Source organism: Carcharhinus amblyrhynchos, chromosome 9 (genome assembly GCF_965287045.1).
Source record: "Carcharhinus amblyrhynchos chromosome 9, sCarAmb.v2.hapA, whole genome shotgun sequence".
NCBI lineage: Eukaryota > Metazoa > Chordata > Chondrichthyes > Carcharhiniformes > Carcharhinidae > Carcharhinus > Carcharhinus amblyrhynchos.
In genome coordinates, this window is record NC_137332.1 from 19,849,616 (window position 1) to 19,873,856 (window position 24,241).

The window sequence follows — 24,241 nt, forward strand, 5'->3', positions numbered from 1 at the left end:
GTCAGTACAGACCTGATGGGACAAGTGGCCTCTTTTGCACTGTAGGGATTCTATGATTTGATGATTTGCAGACCAAGTTTTCCTTCCTGTAAATATCACTTTATAAATTATTTCTGCGCCTATTACTTTATAAATGTGTTTTTGTTGCTCCCACTTATGTATTTTGCCCAACTCATTCTGTAATTTCTGAGCTGCCTCTTCCAATTCCACTGTCCCTCATCTGAAAATATGACTATTTTGTACATCAGTAAGACTGAGCCACCTCAGTGCCCAGGCCATTCAAACGGGAATAGGCCATTCTCAGCCGTTCAATCTTGTCATTCAATTTGACCATCTAGACTACAACTTCATTTGCCTGTCTTCATTCCATTCCCTTTAATAACCAGGCCTAATAAAAACCTACTGATCTCAGTCTTCAACCCTTCAACCCACAACCATTTGGAATAAAGAAATACAGATTTATACTATCCCCTTTGCTCCCATTATAATTTCCCCGGCTTCTGCCTGTAAGGAGCCTACGTTTGTCTTTCTAAATCTTTTTCTCTTCATATTTTTATAGAAGCTTTTATGGTCAGTTTCTATGTTCCCTGCAATTTTACCCACATACTCTATTTTCCTTCTCTTGATCCTCTTGTGCTGAATGCTAAACTGCTCCCAGCCCTCAGGCTTGCTACTTTTCCTGTAAATTTTATACTTATGCGCTTTGGATTCAATATTATCCTTTTGTCAGCTGAGGTTGAGCCACCTCTCCAGTTTTATTTTCGTGCCAGACAGGAATGTATAATTGTTATAATTCATTCACATGTTCTTTAAGTATGAACCATTGCCTACCCACTGTCAATGCCTTTTGTAAGTTCTCTCCTTGTCCGTTCATGCTTGAAACCTTCATAGTTCCCTTTATTAAGATTGTACGCATCAAGGACAGATCAACTGAGTGAATTTAAACAGAACTTAAAGAAACTGCAACAGCAGCAGCAGGAGGGATAGTCCAAAGTCAAGCTTCAATGTCTTCATGAAAGGTCACAGATCTGAAGCATCAACTGTGTTTCTCTTTGCGCAGAAACTGCCTGACTTGCTGAGTACTTCCAACATTTTCTGTTTTTAGTTCAAGTTTCAATCACTGAACTGCTTGTGAGTGCACATCAAGGCATGAGTGCTGGATTCATGCGACCATAGGTGCCATATGCTGGGCCCATAGGGGAGTCAGTGATGTAGTGGTGTTGTCTCTGGGCTAATACCCCAGAGACAAGAGGGAAAGATCTGGGGACCCGAGTTCAATTCCCACCATGGCCTCCTTTGGTACTGTACTATTTCATGATTCAAGTCATAATCATATTTCCATAGTAAATTCATTGCAGTTAACACAAGCCTACTTGTGGCACTAATAATGAGACACTTTAAATGTCAAAACTTTGAGGAAGTTTTAAGTTGCTACGATACCCTGGTGCTTGTTTGATTGGCTTTGAGTTTTGGGCAAGAATTCCCAAAAAAAAAAGGCCATTCAGCCCATTGTGCTAGGTTTGGGAGACATGGGGGCTTGGAAAATAAGGGGCAACCACAATGGGATGGTTGCCTGATGCATTTCCATTACCCTAAAGGTGGGGAAATAAACTGGGTGCCAAACACTGAGGAGGGCAGCCCATTTTAATATTTGAGGCCTCAATTAGGGATGGGTTTGCGGTCTCACTGGCATTAAGCTGCCCCTGCTGTATGTGCAGACTCCAGCCCCACTCCTTTCCCAATGGAGACTGGAGGCTGCGTGTGCCAATGATATGGCTGCAGATACGAAATGCCACATCCATAGCTTCACTGATTCCTTGGAGGAGTCTCCCTTCTGCGGGGGGACGGATAGGCTCCTGGCTTCGACACTCACCATTGTTGATTTTCATGAATGCTTCTGACCTACCTCAGTGGCGCCTGCCACTCCCAGTGAGACTGCGGAGGCTCCAGGGCCTCTGACTAGGCCAACAGCATCGTGTGACTGCCTCAGGGAGGAATATGTTGATAGGCTCACATCAGCTGATGTGGGCTTGGTGTCCCGATGCCCAAGGATAAAATCCAGTCCATCATGTACGTGCCAACTCTTTGGCAGAGCTATCCAATGAGTCCAGCTAATCTGCTTTTTTTCCCATTATCCTATAAATGGTTCCATCTCTTTCAAATGTTATTATTAAATCTGCTTCCACCACACATTTAGACAGTGCATTGTACTTGCTGTATAATAAAAAGGTTTCTGAATATTACCTCCGATATTTTTGTCAATCAGCTCACATCAGTGTCCTCTGGCCATGAGAAACAATTACTCTTCATTTAGTCCAGTATCACAATTCCTGACTTTGTACAACAGTGTCTTATCCCCTCTTAATCACCTCTACTCTAAAGCGAACAGATTCAACTTTTCCAGCCTCTCCGCACAACTGAATCCATTTATCCTTGGTACCTTCATAGTGAATCCCACCTGCACCCCTCTCAAAGTGCTCTGGTGGCCTGTCCCTCAAGTGGTTTTCAGAACTGAACATGAGGCTGAAATGAGGCTGGAGCCTCATCAAGACTAATTTGATAAACTAGGATTCCTGTACATGCCTGAAGAACTCGAGGTTTTAGTTTATAATATTGTTTTAGTTTATAATATTGCCCCCCGTAGTCACATAATCAGAACATAAACAGCAAAATACATTTGAAAAGACTAATCCAAACATCTACCATAATTGTTATCTGGTGCCATTAAGAACCGTCACATAGTCACAGGACAAATACAAGAATACTAAATTTCAAAGGGAGCAATCATTCATTCTGCGTGACAAAAGAGTGCTGGCTGGTTGGCAAGTTAATGATGATTGGTCTAGGAGAAGCATCAGAAAGCTGTACCTTGGCACAGTGGTTAACACTGTTGTCTCACTGCACCAGGGACCCAGGTTCAATAACTATGCATTTCATACACAGGTAAACTAGACTCCTGCTCTTCTGCCCTGCATTGTCTTACCTTGTCGAGGGAGAATGTCTTTGTCAGAGCAAAGGCCCAACCTGCCTCAAACGCTCTTCGAATCATCGCTGCATTGGTGGTCGGAGGGGCACTGGCCAAACCGAAAGGATTCAGAAATTTCAAGCCGGCCATCTCCACACTGATATCCACGAGATCAATCGGCGTGTAGAAAAGGGGGAGTTCAGGTTTCTCAGAAATGTGACAACCATGTAAAGACTGTAAATTGAACAAAGGAAATGACAAAAAAATTGAAAAGAACAATTTGCTACATAATAAATTAACAAAACGCCACTTCAAAATAATTTCAAATTTAGAAACAAAATATTTTTTCATTTATTACACAGTGTCATACTAATTTCCAAAATATTGTGACAAACTGATCATAAACTGTCAAAGCTTTTCATCTGGCGCTCACCAGGACAGATACAAGAATACCAAATTTCAAAGGGAGCAACAGTTCATACTGCATGAAAAAGGCGTGCTAATTGGTTGGCAAGTGAATGCTGATTGGTCAAGGCATTGCCTTGGAGAAAGCACCAGGGAACTGTATGGTGGCACAGTTAGCACTGTTGCCTCACAGCACCAGGGACCTGGGTTCAATATACAGCTTGAGTCACTGTCTCTGCAAAGTCTGCATGGGTTTCCTCTGGGTGCTCTGGTTTCCTCCCACAGCCCAAAAGGTATGCTGGTTAGGAGCACTGGCCGTGTAAATTTTCCCTCGGTATACCTGAACAGGTGCCAGAGTGTGGCAACTAGGGGATTTTCACAGTAACTTCATTGCAGTGCGTGAAAGTCTACTTGTGACACTATTAAATAGACTTTAAAACTTTTGTTTAATTCAAAAAATGTGCAATGACTGGACATGTTCTTTTGCCTGCAGGAGACAGATTCCTGTGTATAAATATATCTAACTTCTAGCAAGCATATGTGACAAACCATGCCAATAATATTAAATTGGTAGTTAGTAAAATTCTTAACACAATCTGAATTAGAAACAAAGAAATGTTACAGTACAGAAAGAGGCCATTTGGCCCATCAGGTCCGCACTGACCGCAATCCCACCCATGCCCTACCCCCATATCGCTACATATTTTATTCACTAATTCCTCTAACCTACACATCTCAGGACACTAAGGGGCAATTTAAGCATGGCCAATCAACCTAACCCACACATATTTGGACTGTGGGAGGAAACTGGAGCACCTGGAGGAAACCCATGCAGACACAAGGAGAATGTGCAAACTCTACACAGATAGTGACCCAAGCCAGGAATCGAACCCAGGCCCCTGGAGCTGTGAAGCAGCAGTGCTAACCACTGTGCTACTGTGCCGCCTGTGAATTGTTCAGTAAGTGCTGTCCAATCATGACATTGTATCTAATGTTAAACACTGTGTTCTGAGTTTTGCAAGCATGAGCTGGTTACGCATGGTCAGTCTTCTTCCTGTTGCAAATGGCTGTTGATGTGTTGGCCAACCTGGCATCGCGCTGGCACTGAAATTCATGCACTACGTAGTTCATTTGTGCAGTGTATTCTGCAGAGTGTCTTTTCAATTAATTAATAACTTCATGGTAAAGAAGCCTCTGGACAACAGTATTCATACCATGGCTGCATTTTACGATCAGTTTGAGGGTGACAAATGTGGGTGTGAGGCTAGTATCTTAAACTTAAATAAAGGTAATTACAAGGGCATGAAGAAAGAGTTGGCTGAAGTGAACTTGGAAAACAGAATAAAAGGTAGGATGAACAATGGCAAGTAATTAAGAAGATATTTCATAATTCTCGGCAAAAATATGTTCCATTAGGAAGGAAAAATTCTGAGAAAGATGCACCATCCATGGTTAAGGAGAGTGTCAAATTGAAAAAATAGGAGAATGAGAGAAATCGACCAAAAAATATAAAAATAGAGTTTGTACGAGTATTTTGTATAAGTATACGGGATTTTCACAGTAACTTCATTGCAGTGTTAATGTAAGTTGACTGGTGACACTACTAAATAATTTGTTTTCTTAACATAACTATTTATAAATGAAAAGTTTAACTAATGAGAGTGTTAGTTCCTCAGAGGGCGAGACTGGATAATCATCTATGTTCTCAGGAGGCTAAGGACATTTGGCATGTCCACTACGACTCTCACCAACTTTTACAGATGCACCATAGAAAGCATCCTTTCTGGATGCATCGTAGCTTGGTATGGCTCCTGCTCTGACCAAGACCGCAAGAAACTCCAAAGGGTTGTGAGCATAGCCTAGTCCATCATGCAAACCAGTTTCCCATCCATTGACTCAGTCTACACTTTACACTGCCTCAGAAAAGTAGCCAGCAAAATCAGGAATCCTGTGCACCCAGGGGATTCTCTCTTCCATCGGGAAAAAGATACAAAAGTCTGAGGTCATGTATCAAGCGACTCAAGAACAACCTTTGCTCTGCTGCTATCAGACTTTTGAATGGACCTACCTCATATGAAGTTGATCTTTCTCTATATCCTAGCTTTGACTGTTTAACTACATTCTGCACCCCCTCCTTTCCTTCTCCCCTATATACTTTATGAATGGTATGCTTTGTCTTTATTGTGAAAAAAACAATACTTTTCACTATATACTGATACATGTAACAATAATAAATCAAATCAAACTATTAATTGGAAACAGGAGATGGCACAAGTGTTGAACAGATTTTTTTGTGTCCATCTTACTGTGGAAGACACAAAACACAAACCAAAAATAGTTGAAAATCGAGAGGTAAAAGGTACGGAGGATCGTAAAAATCGTTAATGGCAGCACCATGAACAGCGCAGATGTACCGAGGGATCTTGGGCTTCAAGTCCATAGCTTCCTGAAACTGGCCACACAACTAGATAGGGTGGTAAAGAAGGCATATGGCATGCCTGCCTTTATTAGTTGGGGGATTGAGTACAAGTGGCAGGGTGTCATGTTGCAACTTTATAAAACTTTGGTTAGGCCGCACTTAGAGCATTGCATTCAAATCAGGTCGCCACATTACAGGAAGGATGTGGAAGCTATGGAGAGGGTGCAGATGAGGTTTACCAGGAAGCAGCCTGGATTAGCAAGTATGAGCTATAAGAAGAGGTGGACAAATGAGGGTTGTTTTCTCTGGAGTGGCAGAGGCTGAGATACCTGATAGAAGTCTATCAAATTATGAGAGGCATAGAACGGGTTGACAGAACTTTTTCCCCAGAGTTGAAATGTCTAATATAGGGGGTGAAAATTTAAAGTGAGTGGGGGAAAGTTCAAAGGAGACTTGAGGGGCAAGTTTTTTTTTTACACAGAGTGGTAAGTGTCTGGAATGCACTGCCGGTGAGGGGGGGGGGGGGTGGATTTTTAGATACGCACATTAATGTGCAAGGAATAGAGGGATATGGACCAAAGGCAGGCAGAAGATATTAGTTTAATTTTGCTTTATATTCCACATAACATCGTGGGCCGAAGGGCCTGTTCCTGTGCTGTACTGTTCTATGTTCTGTTGTAGGAAGAATAAAGAAGCTGAATTTTATTTAAATGGTAAAAGACCGTACAAGAAAGCTGCAGCTCAAGAAAGATTTGGGGGCCCAAGTGCATAAACCACAAAAAGCTAGCATGCAAGTTCAGTAGGAAATAAGGAAGCCAAATGGAATGGTGGCTTTTATTTCAAAGGAAATGGAGCACGAAAATAGGGAAGTCTTGCTAAAAACTATACATTAAACCTGGAATACTGTGAACAGTTTTGGTCCCCTTATCTAAGGGAAGATATAATGGCATTAGAGGCAGTCCAGAGAAACATGTAGATGGTAACATATTCAGATTCGCACTGGTAGAGAATTGGTTAGCTAATAGGCAGCAGAGAGTAGGAATAAATGGGCCATTTTCAAGTTGGCAAGCTTCGGTGGATTGGCTATGCTTAATTGTTCCACTGAGACATTCATTAGATAATTATTTAAAATGAAACAATGTGTAGGATTATGGGGAAAAGGCAGGGGAATGATACTTGTTCTGAGAGCTGATGTAGACATGATGGGCCAAATTGCCTCCTTCTGCACCGTAATAATTCTGCGATCTTTCAAAGCTCCCTACATTCTGTAAAGTTCCCAGCAGATTGGCAAATGTCACACCTCCATTCAAAAAACGCGAAAGACAGGAAACAGAAAACAATGGGCAGGATTTTCGGCAGCACCTACTCCCATATATTTTGCAGTGGCAGAGGTGGCCTTCAATTCACCAGGAGTTGGACACTCCGGTCCCTCTGATGACAACAGCTTTTCCCGTGGATTGCATCCTGCTCTGCCAAGGAATCTACCAGGAGGGCCACATCAAGGGACTGGAAGACCCCATTGGCCGGAAGACCTGGAAAATTCCAGCCTATAGGTCATTTAGGCGAACATCTGTCTATCTTCAGGAAAATGCGAGAATCTATTATTTAGGAGACAATAGCAGGACATTTAGAAAATCATAAAGTCCAAAGATGTGCCAGTTAGGTTGATTGGCCATGCTAAAATTGCCCCTTAGTGTCCTGAGATGTGTAGGTTAGAGGGATTAGTGAGTAAATGCGTAGGGATATGGGGGTAGGGCCTGGGTGGGATTGTGGTCGGTGCAGACTTAATGGGCCAAAGGGCCTCTTTCTGCACTGTAGGGTTCTATGTTCTACAATAAAATCAGATGGAGTCAACATGATATTATGAAAGGAAAATACTGCTTGACAGATTTATTAAGAGTTTTTCGAGGAAACACCAAAAAAATCAGGTAAAGGGGGACCTGCAAATGTGATGCACTTGGGCTTTCAGAAGTTACCACATTGGAGGTTACTTTGCAGAATAAAAGTGGATAGTGTAGAGGGTAACATATTCGCATGGATCAGTCACTGGGTCAGCTGCGAAGAAGAGTCTTATTCCAGCCTTTCACGGCCCGCCGCTGCTGCAGGCAAGGACAGGGAATTTGGCGCTCAGCCAAATCTCCTTTCACCGGTGCCAAACCGGAGAATCCTGCCAATGTGAATGGCCCGAGTATTCCAGCCAAATGTTCACTCTGTTTCTGCCTCCACAGATACTGCCAGTCCTGTTGAGTCTTTCTAGCACTTTCTGTTTTTATTATAAATTCAGGTTGTTGTTTTGCCAGTTTTAACGATGGCACTTCAAATTTGCCACAGCATGTGCGCATAAAAGTCAACAGCATTTTGCCTTAGGGAGTTGTGAAATCAGTGTTTTTTGTGTTGTCCTGGATCCTGCTGTTTGCTGAATTGCATTGGATTCAGCTTCTTACTCACCGCCCACTCCTATGTAGTAGCAGTGTTGTTGTTGCTGCTGCTGTTGCTCCCCAGATTGTGAACTGGCTATTTGGTGACTGAGCCATTTTGTTTGCCAGGGTAGAATGGTGAGTTCCCTTTGCTGATGAATCATGTAGACCATGCCTCAAACCAGCCTTCCATCCATTGGCTCCATCTACATTTCCCACTGCCACGGAAAAGCATAACCAACGACCCAGTGCAGCTTGTACATGCTCTCCTCCACCTTCATCCATCGGGAAAAAGGTCACATACTAACTGACTCAAAAACAGCTTCTTCCCTGCTGCCATCAGACTTTTGAATGGACGTACCTTGCATTAAGTTGATTTTTCTCTACACCCTAACTATGACTGTACCACTACATTCTGCACCATCTCCTCCTCCCCTATGTATTCTATGAATGGTATGCGTTGTCTGCATAACGCGGAAAAAACATTATTTTTCACTGTATCCCAAGACATGTAACAATAATAAGTCAAATCAAATCAAATGAAAAATCAATATCAACTCTCTTGCCCACCCACTGTAATAGGTCTTCAGAGGTAGAAGTCCCTTCACCAAAATCTCTTTAATTACAATTCTAACAGCAATACACAAAGTGCTACCAATCAGCAGATTACCTTTGGGAGTGCCAGAGGAACTGACAGTCCCGGTTAAATACAAGGAAAAGATTCCCTGACTGACCCATCAATTGACTCCTTAATCAGGGAGTTCATATTCCAAAAGGCCAAACCCAATGGTCTGATTGAAGTCATTACACCCACATGCCTTGCTAGTCTTGCATTACACGTGAAGCATTATTCTTGGCCAATCTTCCATACTCGGAGGAAAAAGCCTCCTTTCTCCAGGCTTGCCAATGAGCTGATCGACAAGCTTGTATTCAACTATCCCTGGTGAAGACCCGATTTTTAATTAATTTTCCCCAGAGAATCTCCTATTTTAATTAATTAAGTTCCCCCGAGAAGGTCCGATCTTTAATTAATTTCCCCCAGAGAACCTCTTATCTTTAATTAATTTTGTTGACAGAAGCATGGATGTTTATTTAATTAATACTGCCAATGCATGAAGTCCCTTTCAATCTATTAGCGCCATATTTATTGCTAACTTTCTCCCCAATTTATTTCATTTTTTAATCCCCACTTTCAACTTTCTTTAATTTCATCATTTCTTGCTGTTTCTCCACATTACCTGTGAGGTTGCTTTGATGAATAACCCATTTTCTTTTTAATCAGTTATTTCAATTTGTTTTGGCTGATTCCCCTCTTTTTGTTATCTCCCTGTTTCTCCATCTCTTTTGCCCTTTCCCCTCACTCCCCTGACCATTCTTCCTCCTCTTCTCAATGCATCTTCTCTGCCCATCTGCCTCATTCACGATTTAAGAAGGTAGTTCACCATCACCTTCAAAAGGCCAGTTAGGGATGGGCACTCAGTGCTGGCCTAGCCAACAGTACTCACATCCCATGAATGAAATTTTTAAGAAGTTCTACGGCAGGATGTTCTGGCCATGCTCACCCCCAAGACTGGAGTACCTGGAACTCGCTGCCAAGGAAGATAGTGGAAGCAGATATGATAGTGACTTTTAAGGGGCATCTTGACAAATACATAAATAGGATGGGAATAGAGGGATTTGGCCCTCAGAAGGGTAGGAGGTTTTAGTTTAGAAGGGCAGCACAATTGGTGCAGGCTTGGAGGGCCTGGTCCTGTTGTGATGACTTCAGTCAGGCAAATTGACCTCTAGAGTATGAACTCCCTGACTGATAGCTCAAATAGGGAGCCTCATGTTCCCTATTTAAAGCAGGTGCGTCATCCTCTCTGCCAGCTGAAGCAGGGAGCACACAGAGAGCACTCTGTTGTATGGTATGTTTGCAAATAGAGGAACTTTTGGTGGTAGTACCTTCTCCTCTGTGGATTTATTACGCCTGTGCTATAATTTTCTTTGTTCTTTATTTGCCCATCCCATTGGTTCCAGTAGTGCTGCCACATCCTTCACAAACATACAAATATATAAGTAACTGAATTAGGCCATTGAACTTGCCCTGCCATTCAGTAAGATCATGGCTGATCTGACTGTGACCTGAACTCTAGCCTCTTTCCTACCCTCTATGACCCTTTGACCCTGTCATCAATCATAAATCTATCTCATTCAGCATTAAAAATATTAAATAACCCTGACTCCACAATTCTCTGAGGAAGAGAGGTTCACACAGGTCATGACTTTGAGAGAAAAATAATTTCTCTTTATCTTCATATTAAACAGGAGATCCGCTCATTTTAAACTGTGTTTTCTGGCTCTCCCGAACAGTACCGTAGGTATACCTACATCACATGGACAGCAATGAGGACAGGTGGTTCATCACCACCATCTTCAGAAGGTCAATTAGGGATAGGCAATAAATACTGGCCAAGATACTCACATCCCATGAATTAATTTTTAAAAAGTTCTAAGGCAAGATTTTCTGGCCACGCTCACCCCAAACTGGAAAATCCCACCAAAGATGAAAGGACCTTTGCATTGCCCACGTCCAGCCCACTGCGATTCCCGTGGCGGACCGGACTGGAAAATTCTGCCCCACTAGGGGAAGCATACTTTCTGCATCCATCCAGTCAAGCCCCTCAGGATCTTATACATTGCAATAAGATCACCTCTCATTCTTCTGAACTCCAACAGATGAAGGCTGAACCTGCCTAACGTTTCCTCATGTGGTAACCCACTCGTTCCAGGAATCAGTCGAGTGAACATTCGCTGAACTGCTTCTCAAGCAATTATCTCCTTTCTAAAATCAGGAGACCAAAACTGTACATAGTATTCGAGATGTGACCTCAAGGATACCCTGTACATCTGTACCAAAACATCCCAACTTTTATATCCCATTCCCTTTGCAATAAACAACATAATTCCATTTGCTTTCTTAACCTGTACCTGTACATTAACTTCTTGTGATTCATGTATTGGGAACACACATCGCTCTGTGTTTCATTATTTTTGCAACCTCTCTACATTTGTATATTACGTAATTCTTTCATTCTTCCTGTCAAAGTTAACAAGTTCATATTTTACCACATTATGCTCCATCTGCCAATTTTTCTCCCACTCACTTAACTTATCCACATCCCTTTGCAGACTCCTTGTGTCCTCTTCACAACTTGCTTTCCTTCCTATGTTTGTGTCATCAGCGAATTTAGCAACCATACGTTCGATCCTTTGATCCAAGTCATTAACATAGATTGTCAACACTTGAGGCCCCAGCACTGATCTGTGTAGCTCTTTACTCGTTACATCTTGCCAACCCAACTCCTGCTCCTAATTCATTGTTCGTATATATGTATTTGAAAGCCATGGAGGGGTTGATGGACAGAGGGCATGGGGTGACATGGGCTGATGTGGCTGGGACTTGGAGAGTTTGGGACTGTGAAGGAGTGCGACTGCTGTTTTATGCTTTTCTATTTTCTCATTAGACTTCAACACTGTGCCAAAACACGGAGGCTGGCTTTCTGTGCAGCTGCTGGCCTTCACAACCAGCAGCCTCCACACTTGTTGCCCAGCTTGTCTCCCTAGGGAGCCACCACCAAATGCAAATCTGACGTTTGCAAAGCTGGAAATTCTCCTGACTCGGCACCCCCGGCACGGGGCTGGAAAACCTGGGCCCACACGGATAATGTCCCAGGAAATCAACTTGTAGATTTTAACCAGCAGATGGAAAGCTAAGCGAGGTGGGGATGAGGGTGGGGAGTTAGGTGATGGGGGTGGGGAAGGTGGCAAGGGAGAGAAGTAGGGCGAGAAAAAAGGTTGAGTGATTTTCTTTATGCGTATAACATCAATTTTCAAGGCTGACAACTTCTAATTGGAAACACCTCAGAGACAGTAAGAAAGAGAAAGACATGGATAATGCTGAAAGCCAATATTTGCACACACTAATTGGATTATTTCCAGTGAAACTATATTAATAATATAAACTCCAAGTATTATCAAAAAATAAGGGATCAAGTAAATGATTTTAAAATGAAAACTGAATTACATGTGGTGCCCTGGTTCAATTATGTCACACTCTCTAATCTCCTTTCATTGAATCGCCGTCTGAAATGTCCCCCACAGAGTGAATGGCGTTTATGTACATTGGCCCCGACTACTCCAGGCATCCTCTGGCAACTGGGCACGACTCCAGGAGCTGAGAAAAACTCACTCCAAAAAAGGCCGCAACTCAATTAAAGCAGGACATACCAACACTGAGAATTTCTAATTGGCTTCAGGAACTGAATCTAGACTAGAATCCGAGCGCACAGCTTCAGAGTAAAGTGACGACCTTTTGGACTGAGATGAGGAGGAACTTCTTTAACCAGACGGTGAGGGTGGCGAATCTATGAAATTCATTGCCACAAAAGGCTCTGGACGATAGGTCATTGAGTGTACTTAAGACAGAGATAGATGGGTCCTTGATTGGCAAGGGATAATTGGGCGGCACGGTGGCACAGCGGTTAGCACTTTTGCCTTACACCTTCACGGACCCGGGTTCGATTCCCGGCTTGGGTCACTGTCTGTATAGAGTTTGCACGTTCTCCCTGTCTCTGCGTGGGTTTGTTCTGGTTCCCTCCCACAGTGCAAAGATGTGTGGGTTAGGTGCATTGGCCATGCTAAATTGCACCTTAGTATCCCAAGATGAGTAGGTTAAAGGGATTAGCAGTGTAAATACGCGGGGCTGCGGAGATGGGACCTAGGTGGGATTGCTGTCAGCGCAGACTCGATGGGCCGAATGGCCAAATTCTGCTCCAATAGTTTACGGTCTTATGAATCTCTGGCAACCCAACACAAGGCTAAATAATGTCATTAGGGCATGGGACATTTGCCTAGCTGAGAAACTATGAATGAAGTCTGGTACATCCAAAGAAATGCGAGGTATACAGGGGTCGCCAGTTTGGTGGAAAATGGCCCCTGCCAAAGTGGTAATGAGAATGAAGAGAGTTAAAAAGAAAACACTGCAATAAGGCTCACAGGTTGTAAGCTCACTGGGGGAGAGTTGGTATACATTAGAAGCAAGATCTTTGGGATCCGGGGAAATGGGATTGTCGTGTCTGAGACCACAGTCGTGTTATGGACTTTGGAGCAATGAGAATTGGGTGGAAGGGCTTACAAGAGTGGATAAGGGTAGGATAGGTGGAAAGTAGGCAAGCAAAGACCGGTAGTCACACAGATGTACTGGGGAAGGAAGATACCATCTGAAACTAGGATGTGGTAATATTCCAGGAACCTGCGATCTGAAAAAACCTTTGGTCCCAAGACGTATCGGTTAGGGGGAGGGAGAGAGAGAAGGAACTTGGAGCCTGTTTCCTATGATCGCTCTCCTGACATTAAGTTAAGAAACCTGTTCTACTTATTTAAAATGCTTAATGAGCTATGACTGCAATGGAAGGCAATGTGCCAGAAAAACAATTAGTGGGAATCCACTTTTGCGAGGAAGGACCTCCAGCCAAGTTCTTGGTCATCACTAGCGAGTTGGCTTCACATTCTAGAAAGTGGCAGCTCTGTGAAACGCTCGGAAACATTTGCAGGGACTGGAAGGCAGGTCCTGGGCTGGGGCCCAAGAACACAGCTTGTGATCTTTTCTCAGTGTGAACACAACAGCAGGGAGAGGAATGGTGGTGGGGGGTGGAATAAAGTCATAGAGCTGGATTTTTCTGGAGTCAGACAGGTAAATGACAGGGGCGGCACGGTAGCACAGTGGTTAGCACTGCTGCTTCACAGCTCCAGGGTCCTGGGTTTGATTCCCGGCTTGGGTCACTGTCTGTGTGGAGCTTGCACGTTCTCCTCGTGTCTGCGTGGGTTTCCTCCGGGTGCTCCGGTTTCCTCCCACAGTCCAAAGATGCGCAGGTTAGGGTGATTGGCCATGCTAAAATTGCCCCTAAGTGTCCTGGAATGTGTAGGTTAGAGGGATTAGTGGGTAAATGTGTAGGAATATGGGGATAGGGCCTGGGTGGGATTGTGGTTGGTAGAGTCTTGATGTGCCGAAGGGCCTGTTTCTGCACTACAGGATTCTATGTTCTAAATAGTGGGGGGAGGCGGGGTGAAGGGGCATGGTATTAATTGCACAAATGGGAAACCTGAACTTAGCAAGGCCACTTGAAATTAGTACTGCGTTCAAATTAGCCCAATTTTCGCTGTTCCAAAAACTTTAACCCACAGTGTGAGAGTCAACAATTTATGGACTACATGTAAACACTCTTGAAGGGCAGATTAAGACTCCTTAGCTGCCATGACCTTGATTTGATTTGACTTATTATTGTCACATGTATTGGGATACAGTAAAAAGTATTTGTTTCTTATGCTATACAGACAAAGCATACCATTCATAGGGTAAACAGGAGAGATGGAAAGGCGAGGATGAAGATTGTAGTGTTACAGTCATAGTTAGGGTGAAGAGAAAAATCAAGATAGGTCCATTCAAAAGTCTAATGGCAGCAGGGAAGATTTTAAGTTATTTCCAGCTCCAGTTCTTTGAAAACAAAGCAAAGGGCTGACTCTGTCAGAATTTTGAAAGATCCATTTGTCGCACTACCTTGATTGACAGGCTATTTGGTATAGGTTAGCAAAAAACATTACCCTCTGTGCCTGCAGTTTTAACAGAGTTTTCATAAACTGAAATCATTATGAATGCTTGGCTGAATTTGAATAGCTATCACCTTTGCAGTGGGAGGATGTTCACTGATTGATGGTTTCAAGAGGCTATTAATGGATTAGCTATCTTTGATGTGGGCATTGGACACAAGTTTGTTTGCTTTTACTACAGAATGAATACTTCAGAGGAGTTAAAATCTTTGAATCATGAATGAGAATGTTTTCTTTCAGTATCAAGTGCATATGTGCGAGGTTAGATTGTTAACTTATTTTCATCACTACATGGCCCCAGAGGTCTGCCCATTTTGGATATTGGGTGAGTGACTACAGAGTTGGCATGGGGTATGAGGTAGAATACACAGTGCAGGAGTTGTCATGGAGGGGGCAAGGGGAGTGGGTGAGAGGAGTGTAGAGGGACAGAGGTTCTGACAGTTTCTAAAACAACTGGGACAATATCCCAAAGAACCAAGACAGGCATGCTACCGTGGCCACCTGCGATCTGTTTCTGTGGTCACTGGCTCCTGTTTCAATGCCTACTTGAATCCCTGGAGGGAAATTTGAGGGTAATGGGGCCCTTTAAACTAAGGCGGATCTGACAAGTTGGGAAAATTCCTTCCCTGCTCGATAATGGAAATCTGGGCCATACTGTTATTCACGTGTAGCAGAGACGGGCGGTGAAAGTTTGCTTTGGGGCTCAGGCGTTGGAACAATAGATGAAACAGGGACAAGCATCAGGATGGAGAGTTAGACAAGAACACTAACTCTTCTGTGAAGAACAGAACAATCCCTCCCAGAGTCCAAAGATATGCAGGTTAGGTTGATTGGCCATGCTAAATTGCCCCTTAGTGTCCCAAGATGTGTAGGTGAGGAGGATTAGCAGGGAAAATACGTGGGGTTACAGGGATTGGTCTTGGTGGGATGGTCTGTCAGAGAGTCAGTGCAGACTTGATGGGCCGAATGGTCTCCTTCGGCACTGTAGGGATCCAATGATTCTATGTCCCCTTACTCTTAACCAGTTTCTCTTCCCTCCCCTTCCCATGTCACATTCCCACCTGTTCTACTCAGCTTTGTTTGCTTTCAAAATTCAATACATTTTCACAATTGCACTGCAATAAGGAAATAAATTCCTAGCTTTCCTTCCTCTCCATTTCCTCTGTCTCATAAGTGGTGACATGTTGGCACAGTGGTTAGCACTGCTGCCTTACAGCACCAGGGACACAGGTTCGATTCCTGGCTTGGGTGACTGTCTGTGCGGAGTCTGCACATTCTCCCCATGTCTGCATCAATTTTCTCCCACAGTCCAAAAGACATGCTGGTTGGGTGCACTGGCCACCCTAAATTCTCCCTCAGTGCACCCAAACAGGCACCGGAGTGTAGTGATTAGGGGATTTTCACAGTAACTTCAATGCAGCGTTAATATAAGCCTACTTGTGACACTAATAAATAAACTTAAAAAGATTGATTTGACTCATTCTAAGATAACAAAATACGGGCGAGGTAATTAACTGGCTTTCTCAATTCAATAAATGTTATTTTTTGAAAAACTGAAATGATTTACATGATGAATGACACTAATTTGTTCCTTCAACACATCTCTTTATCACTCTCAGTGCATTCTCTCTCTGATTGCAGTCTCTGTCTCGCTCACGAAGGGTAAGCAAGAAAGATGTTCATCCAAAGTCATCTCTTTCTCCCTCGCACAGACCAGTTGCTTCTGAAAGAAAACTGTTCAATCTATGAATTTTACCTCAGTAAAACTTTTGACGTTTGCCTCTGACTCTACAAATAATATTCAGAAGCTTCTGACAGTTTTTCCTGGGAATGGTTAGGAAAGGTATCTGAAGTCGCTGACTTGAAGACCGCTGATGCATCCTGGGAAATCAGGTTGACTGCACATCTGAGAGTGCACAATCCAAATTCCACTCACAGCATCACAGCTCTTAACAAAAATATTAACTCTAAACCCAACCTGGCCGATACATCCCCACAAAACTGTTTCTCTCTCCTGCCATTTCTTCACTCGGTAACCAAAATTCTGAATGTTCAAATTAAAAAATTTTAAAAAAATTATCAACTGAATTGACTTTTGTGTCTTTTGATCCCTTCATTCAAGTTCTTGTGTGAAGTTCTTGGCCTCTCTTAATGGTTCATTTGTAGTCCCATTAAGGATGACAATTACAATGATGGACTCACTTCATTCAAGACAACCCATCAAAACATCTGGTGCCCTTTCTTTGGTTGAAATGACTTCAGCTGTTCCAACTGTTAAAATAACAGAAAGGATGCCTGCAGATAATAGAGTTTTACTTTGATGGGTAGTACGTATTAAAGAAAACACGTGGATGCAACATCCTACGCTAGTCAGTGTAAAGTGGATGCTTGTCCTATCGTGTCACAATCCACATTGTGTGATTTCAAGAAGATATAGCTCTTGGGGCTAAAGGGATCAAGGGAGATGGGGAAAGGGGGGGGGATCAGGATATTGAATTTGGTGATAGCCATGATTATAACGAGTGGCAGAACAGGCTCGAGATGGCCTACTCTTAGTTTCTAATGCCCCAGATTGGGGGCAGGATACCCTGCAGGGCATTTTGGGGCAGTGGAGGTGGCTTGCCATTGACCGATGGTGGGATCGTCAGGACCAGCCACTGTAAATAGGCTTTCCCGCTGTTTGCTCCGTCCGCAACCAGGAAACCACAGCAGGGGATTGCCGTCAGCGGGACTGGAAGATTCTGAGAAGTCAGAAAATTCTGGTCCATATTCACAAAGATGCAATTTTTCTCCTTGTTATTTTGGCAGTACTCTCATCGTCGCTAGCCAACCTTCATACCTCTCATCTTAAGTTTTGTTTTTCCCTCCAACTCTACTATTGAGGTTCAGCGAAGAAATGTACTCAAGTAAGTGCCTTAGGATATTCACAATGTTAGACATACAAAATCAATGCTAACATCAGAATAGTGCACACATATGGAAAAATCTCAAAGTTTATGACAAAATCACAAGATGCTGAAGAAGTGTCAAACGCTGCTTATTTCTGTGAAACTCCCCTCATCCCAAGAGAGTTTTCTATCAAGAACGCTGTAACTTGTATGTGCAAGTCTGATGTGCTAGACTGTACTGCAGAACAAGTTTTAAGTTTATTTTTTGGTGTCACAAGAAGGCTAACGTTAACGCTGCAATGAAGTTACTGTGAAAATTCCCTAGTCGCCACCTTTTGATGCCTGTACACAGAGGGAGAATTCAGCAAGGCCAATCAACCTAACCAGCATGTCTTTCAGACTGTGGGAGGAAACCGGAGCACCCGGAGGAAACCCACGCAGACATGGGGAGAATGTGCAGACTCCACACAGACAGTGACCCAAGCTGGGAATTGAACCAGGGTCCCTGGCACTGTGAGGCATGCTGCCTCTGTAACTGTTGAAAGTACATCACTTAATTGTTGGCAGGCCAGAACAATTTACCCATGCCTCGTTCCCTGATTTCCTTTGTTCCCCTGCTGCTGGCTAAATCTCTTCACCTTTTCTCCTTCAAGTCACTCTTTAAAATCTACCTCTGTTCGTCACCGGGTCCCAATATCTTTGAGTGGCTTTTTCTCGCAACAACCGAAAGGTTGTGGCCACTCACCTGATGAAGGAGCAGTGCTGCAAAAGCTCTCGATTCCAAATAAACCTATTGGACTTTAAACTGGTTTTGTGAGACTTCTTACTGTGCCCACCCCAGTCCAATGCTGGCAACAGTGGCACAGTGGTTAGCACTGCTGCCTCACAGCTCTAGGAACCTGGGTTATAATTCCGGCCTTGATTCACTATCTGTGTGAAAACTGCATGGTCTCCCTGTGTCTGTGTGGGTTTTCTCCGCATTTCTTCCCGTGTCTGTGTGGGTTTTCTCCGCATTTCCTCCCATAGTCCAAAGATGTGTGGGTTAGGTTGATTGGCCATGGTGAATTGCCCTTTGGTGTCAGGGGGATTTGGAGGGTAAATTTTTGGGGTAGCAGGGATAGGACTTGGGTGGGTTTGTTGTCAGTGTAAGCTCAATGGGCCAAATGGCCTCCTTCTGCACTGAAGATTCCACAATTCTATGATCGTCACATCATTCCTTTTCCTGATAATGTTCTGCAAAATGCCTTGGAATGTTTTATTAAAATTAAGCACTGTATCAATCTAAGTTTCTGTTGTTTGGGGATTCAGGTATTTGACATGACTAACTTTCTCTCGGGTGGTCTCGTGGGTGCAATGGGTAGCATCCCTGCCTCCGAGCCAGAAGCTTTGGGTTCGAGTCCAACCCCAGCACTTGATGTCCAAGGAAGTTGTCAATCTGCAAAAATCTTTCCACGTGCCAACGGCAGGCAGTAAGAGCGGGGGAAAGATTCCTGGTCAGCCAGGCTTGATATGGAGTGGCAGCCTTTAAGCTATAAGCCTCTGGCGACAGGTTAATGACCTGTTCCAGGAATAACTAGCTGTGGAAACAGATGAAAGTCTGCCTTGGTGCACCACTCGGTACGGGAAGAAAATTGGAAACTTTCCCTCCAGCTTTACCTTGTTATTATCGTATCCGATAACTGTTTGAAACAAGGAATCATAAATAAAATAATAAGATATTTTGCAATGAAGATGATGGTTGCAGGCAGAAAGACCAAGTTTTGTGTAACTTATTGAAGGATTGAAACTCTGCTTATGGAATATTATTATTTCATTGAAGCATTTGGTTTTGTGGAATTTGGCTTCTTCCATTATGTATTTGCTGAAAAACATTTCGGCCTTGGACAGGGGAAAATTATTATGTTTTCATTCATTCGTGGGACTCGGGCATCGTTGACTGGCCAGCATGTATTGCCCATCCCTAGTTGCCCTTGACAGGGGGTCTCAAGGTATTCAAGATCTTTAAGAATATCAGCAAGATGAACCCCGAGAAACTATTTCCCAAGGCTTCAAGAGCTACAGTATAAAGGAAGATCGGGTTGAACTCATCATTATATAACACAGAGGGTGGTCGGTATTTGGGAAAGGCTGTCCCAGAAGCTGATTTAATTTGATAGTATTGCTTACTTTATCACAGAGTTGAATAGACATTTGGTAAGAAAATCATTGATAGAATATAGATCTCTGCTCTGTTTTTGAAATCCGGAGGTGGGCAGATGGATGTTTCCAATCATAGAAGAGCAGATTAGAATTCCGACAGTGCAAAAGGGACCATTTGGTCCATTGAGCCTGCACTGACTCTCTGACAGAGTGAGTGTCTTATCCAGGCTCTCTCCCTATCACTGTAACTTCATACGTTTTCCAAGGCTAAACCACCTAACGTACAAATCGTGGACACTAAGGGGCAATTTAGCATGGCCAATCAACCTAACCTGCACATCTTTAGAGTGTGGGAAGAAACTGGAGCAAACGCATGCAGACATGGGGAGAATGTACAAAATCTAGACAAGCAGTCACCCAAGGCCGGAATTGAACCTGGGTCCCTGACGCTGTAAGACAGCAGTGCTAACCACGGTGCCAACGTGCCACCCTCTTGGTCCTGACATATCTCTGAAGGTGGTGCATGCCTCACTCTAGTACTCAATTCCACCACTAAAAATAATGGCAACTTGAGTTTTTAAATTCATTTATGGAACAGGGCATCACTGGCTGGCCAGCTTTCCTAGTTGCCTTGAACTGAATGGCTTGCTAGGCCATTTCAGAGAGCAGTTGAGAGTCACTCTCATTATTGTGGCTCTAGAGTCTCATGTAGGCCAGACCAGGTAAGGATGGCAGATTTTCTTCCCCAAAGGGCATTTGTGAACCAGATAGATTTTTCCAACAATGGTTGTCAGCAGATCCTTAATTCCAGATTTTTTTTATATTAAATTCAAATTCCACTATCTGCCATGGCAGGATTCAAACCTGGGTCCCCAGAACATTAGTTGAGTTTTACAGTCTAATGATAATTCCAGTTGGCTATTGCTTCCCCTAACTAATTGTACGTATGAATATCAAAATGCAGTTTTCTCCCCACTTGTCCTGAGCTCATGAAACAATAAATGCAATAATTCACCAGACATGATGCTACAAATGTTATATGTTCATGTTTGGATGCTCAAAGGTCAATTTTTTTAGCGTATATTAAAACCTCCAAATGGTTTATGTAAGTGCAAGTTGTTTCTCCTTCCATCTGTGCTCGAAGAATGATGGAAGATTTGAATTCAGTTACCACGAAACAGTTTATTTGATCTAAATATGCATCATTCAATTTACTCAGATGGTTTTGATATTTCCATTGATACATATCCTCTTCCATTTTCCATTACTATAAAAGCAAAGTGATCTGTAATCTTTCTTTCCCTTAAATTACAGGAGGTAATTTAATCCGGAAATAAATTCTTAGCCTTCCTTTCAATTGATACAGACAGTCTTAATTCAATAATTAACCAGCAAGTGGCTCGGCTATGCTTAAGGTGGCAGAGTTATTCTCCAGGAAGGAGAAAAGGTGACAAGAAACTAAGTTAAATGGAAATATTGGGTTTCAGGTTCTCCCGAACATGCTCATCAAATAAAACGTAACCATACTGTTCTACTTGTAACTTTCTTCCCTTGTTTTATAGCATCGCTCAGAAATCTAATGTTTGGGTAAAAACATTAGAACCATCAGGCTGAATTTTCCAAGCCCCATGGCAAAATAGAGGAGGGGGCCAATCCATGTCATTGAAGTTGGCTAAACAAGCTAAACTGAATTAAACAAATTGAGGGACAAAGCAAGAAGGGTGGCCTCTTAAAGGAGAACCGCCTGAAACAAAAACAAAGCATGAATGAAACTTAAAACATCAAATCAAAAGGGGATTAAAAGGGGGAGGCAGATGGTCCAGATTATAAATCCAAAAACTCAGCTAATATTCTGGGGACCCGAGTTCGAATCCCACCAGGGTAAATGGTGGAATTTGAACTCAGTAAAAATACCTGGAATTGAGAATCTATCAATGACCATGAAATCATTGTCGATCATTGGAAAAACTTATCTGGTTCACCTTAAGTCCCTAAAGGAAGGAGATCTGCTGTCCTTACCCAGTCTGGCCAACATGTGACTCCAGAGCCATAGCAATGTGGTTAACTCTCAACTGCCCTCAGGCAAGTAGACATGGGCAATAAATGCTGACCAATGGACATGGAAAGCTAGATGGTGTCCGTGGATGCCGCACTCTCCCTCTCTAGGGGCACCTGGCTGTGAAGATAGCTACGATAGAGGACAGGCAGTGAGGTCAGATGACTCCATTGGTTGCCCGCTGCCTCGATCTGTTGATGGCGAGTTTGGCCAGGCTCAGGAGCAAACTCATCAGGAAGTCCTTCTCCTTCCCTGCCCCCTTCCACACCAGGGGGGTGTAATCCATGCCTGCCACTGGGGAAATTCCCAGGAATCTGGTCTGCCGTCTGCACCACAGAGGTAGGTGGCCAATTAGTCTAATTAAACCTCATTAGGGGCCATTGTTGCACTGGAGCTGACATTTTAGCACCATCGGAAAGCCACCCTTCCATTTTACCATTTTCCAGAGGCTACCAGCTCAATCGAGACAGCCCACCCAGATCTCTTGACTATCCATTATTTCCTCCTGAGAGATTTCCAGATTCCACGCTTCCAGGCCATTTAACCTCTAAAATTTAGGAAAACCTTCCGCTCAATACTTGTTGTCTGTCCACTAGTGTACAACTAAAACAAGTGAATGTAGCTGTGTGAAAACCTGTGCCTAAACCAGAACAGCACCAAATACTGGTTAAATCACAAATAATGGCTGAAAATATTTAAATCTTTTACTTACAAGATTATTAAACTTTTCTTTGATGAGTTATTGAAGAGTTTTTGTGTTTTAATGGTTATTGTCCTTCGTTTACTGTCATGTTGACAGCACCAGTTTTGTCTTTGCTTGCCTCCCCTTTCCTGGGCCCGTCATCTCTAACATTGAGCCAGAGAGTAACAACAGGCTAATCTCAACAACTTATAAAGCACAGCTATCGCTTGTCATAATACGAATTTTCAACTCTTCCATACCTTCAAATTATCAATTCATCTCCAACATTCCATTTCTAAATCCCTGGAAGACGCTCCTAGCTGGCAACAATTAACCCGCCTCTTCCATCTACACTGTCTGCTCAAAGAACTTATCATTGGTCACATTCCTCAGTGACATCTTGTCTGATTGCTCAATATTTGTCTTTGAACTCTGCCCCATTCCCCATTAGCCCCTCTGACACTCCCATTCACAGTGACATCTCTCCCGCACCGTCCGCCTTTGTGTTATTGTTCTTTGCTGATGCCACCCTGCCACACAGCAGGCATTACAATCCGGATTTTCATTCTCCAGGTGGGTAGCAGGAGTTAGGAAAATTCCAGCTTGGCTGACCCACCTCAGGAGAAAGTTTCTAGGTGGACAGGACTTTCATTCCAATTGAGTGTGGTGGTGGTGGGTGGGTTGGGGGTGCAGTTGGGTCAGCCGATCTGGGAAAAAGTTTGGAGGCTGCAACAGGGGTTGCTAGATGCTGAGGCAGCTGTTTAAATAGCCCGCCTCGGTGCTGCGGGACTCCATCTCAGTTACAATGACAAAAGGTGAGGTCTTCCAGTGCTCACCCCTCACACTTTACACCCCACACACACACTCCCAATGCCCAATACATGCCACCTCATGCCCTCCCATCCATTCTCCATGGCTCCCTATGCCCCCACATCAAGCTATAGCATGCCCATTCACCCACTAGATATTGTATAGTAGTGACAATATAATGTGTAAGAAAAGCTTTAATAAAGTTGATTTACCAATAATTTTCCAGGAGTGCATAATGAATCACAAAGTAGGCCTGGTAATTTGAAGATTGGGAATTTTTTATTTGAGGTGTGCACTGATTCACAGTCAGGTCAGACTGTCAAACTGGGTCCCACACTGGGATGAGCTAATTGCCTTGGGGGGGGGGGGGGGGGGGGGGGGGGGGGGTCACCTGACTTGCGTTCTTAAAGAGGCAGTCCACACCACAAACCCCAAAATGCAATGTATACATATATTACAGAGTTTTTGGAGTAGTTCTGCTGTATAAATCAGTTGTACCACCTTAAGACTAATCGAAACATCTAATAACTGGTTCCCTCCAAAGTTTCCCTCAGGAGCTACCTTGGCCCTGCCCAGAAACACCCTCAGCCAACATTTATTTTCTTTCCTGCCATAACCCTGCCTTCACAAACCTCTCTATAAGTATTGTCTTCACACATGCTGTTTTCCCCTTGGGAAATAGTGTGGGGGAATGGAAGTGGTGGAAGCATTCCTGAGTCAATGAACAGCCCTTTGAACTGCGTTATGAACACTCTTTCCATAGTCAACAAGTCCTTGTATTGGACTAGGACCTGGGGCTTCTGGTCTCAAGA

General features: G+C 43.4%; 1 protein-coding gene across 1 annotated transcript in view; it reads right to left on the reverse strand.

The window, feature by feature from the left end:
* Positions 1-24,241, reverse strand: part of LOC145347633 (dihydropyrimidine dehydrogenase [NADP(+)]-like) — a 710,299-nt gene that overhangs the window by 279,081 nt on the left and 406,977 nt on the right. The window contains exon 13 of the mRNA XM_080195279.1: positions 2,984-3,199. Within this exon, the coding sequence (XP_080051405.1) occupies positions 2,984-3,199 (216 nt within the window). The remainder of the gene's footprint in view (positions 1-2,983; positions 3,200-24,241) is intronic.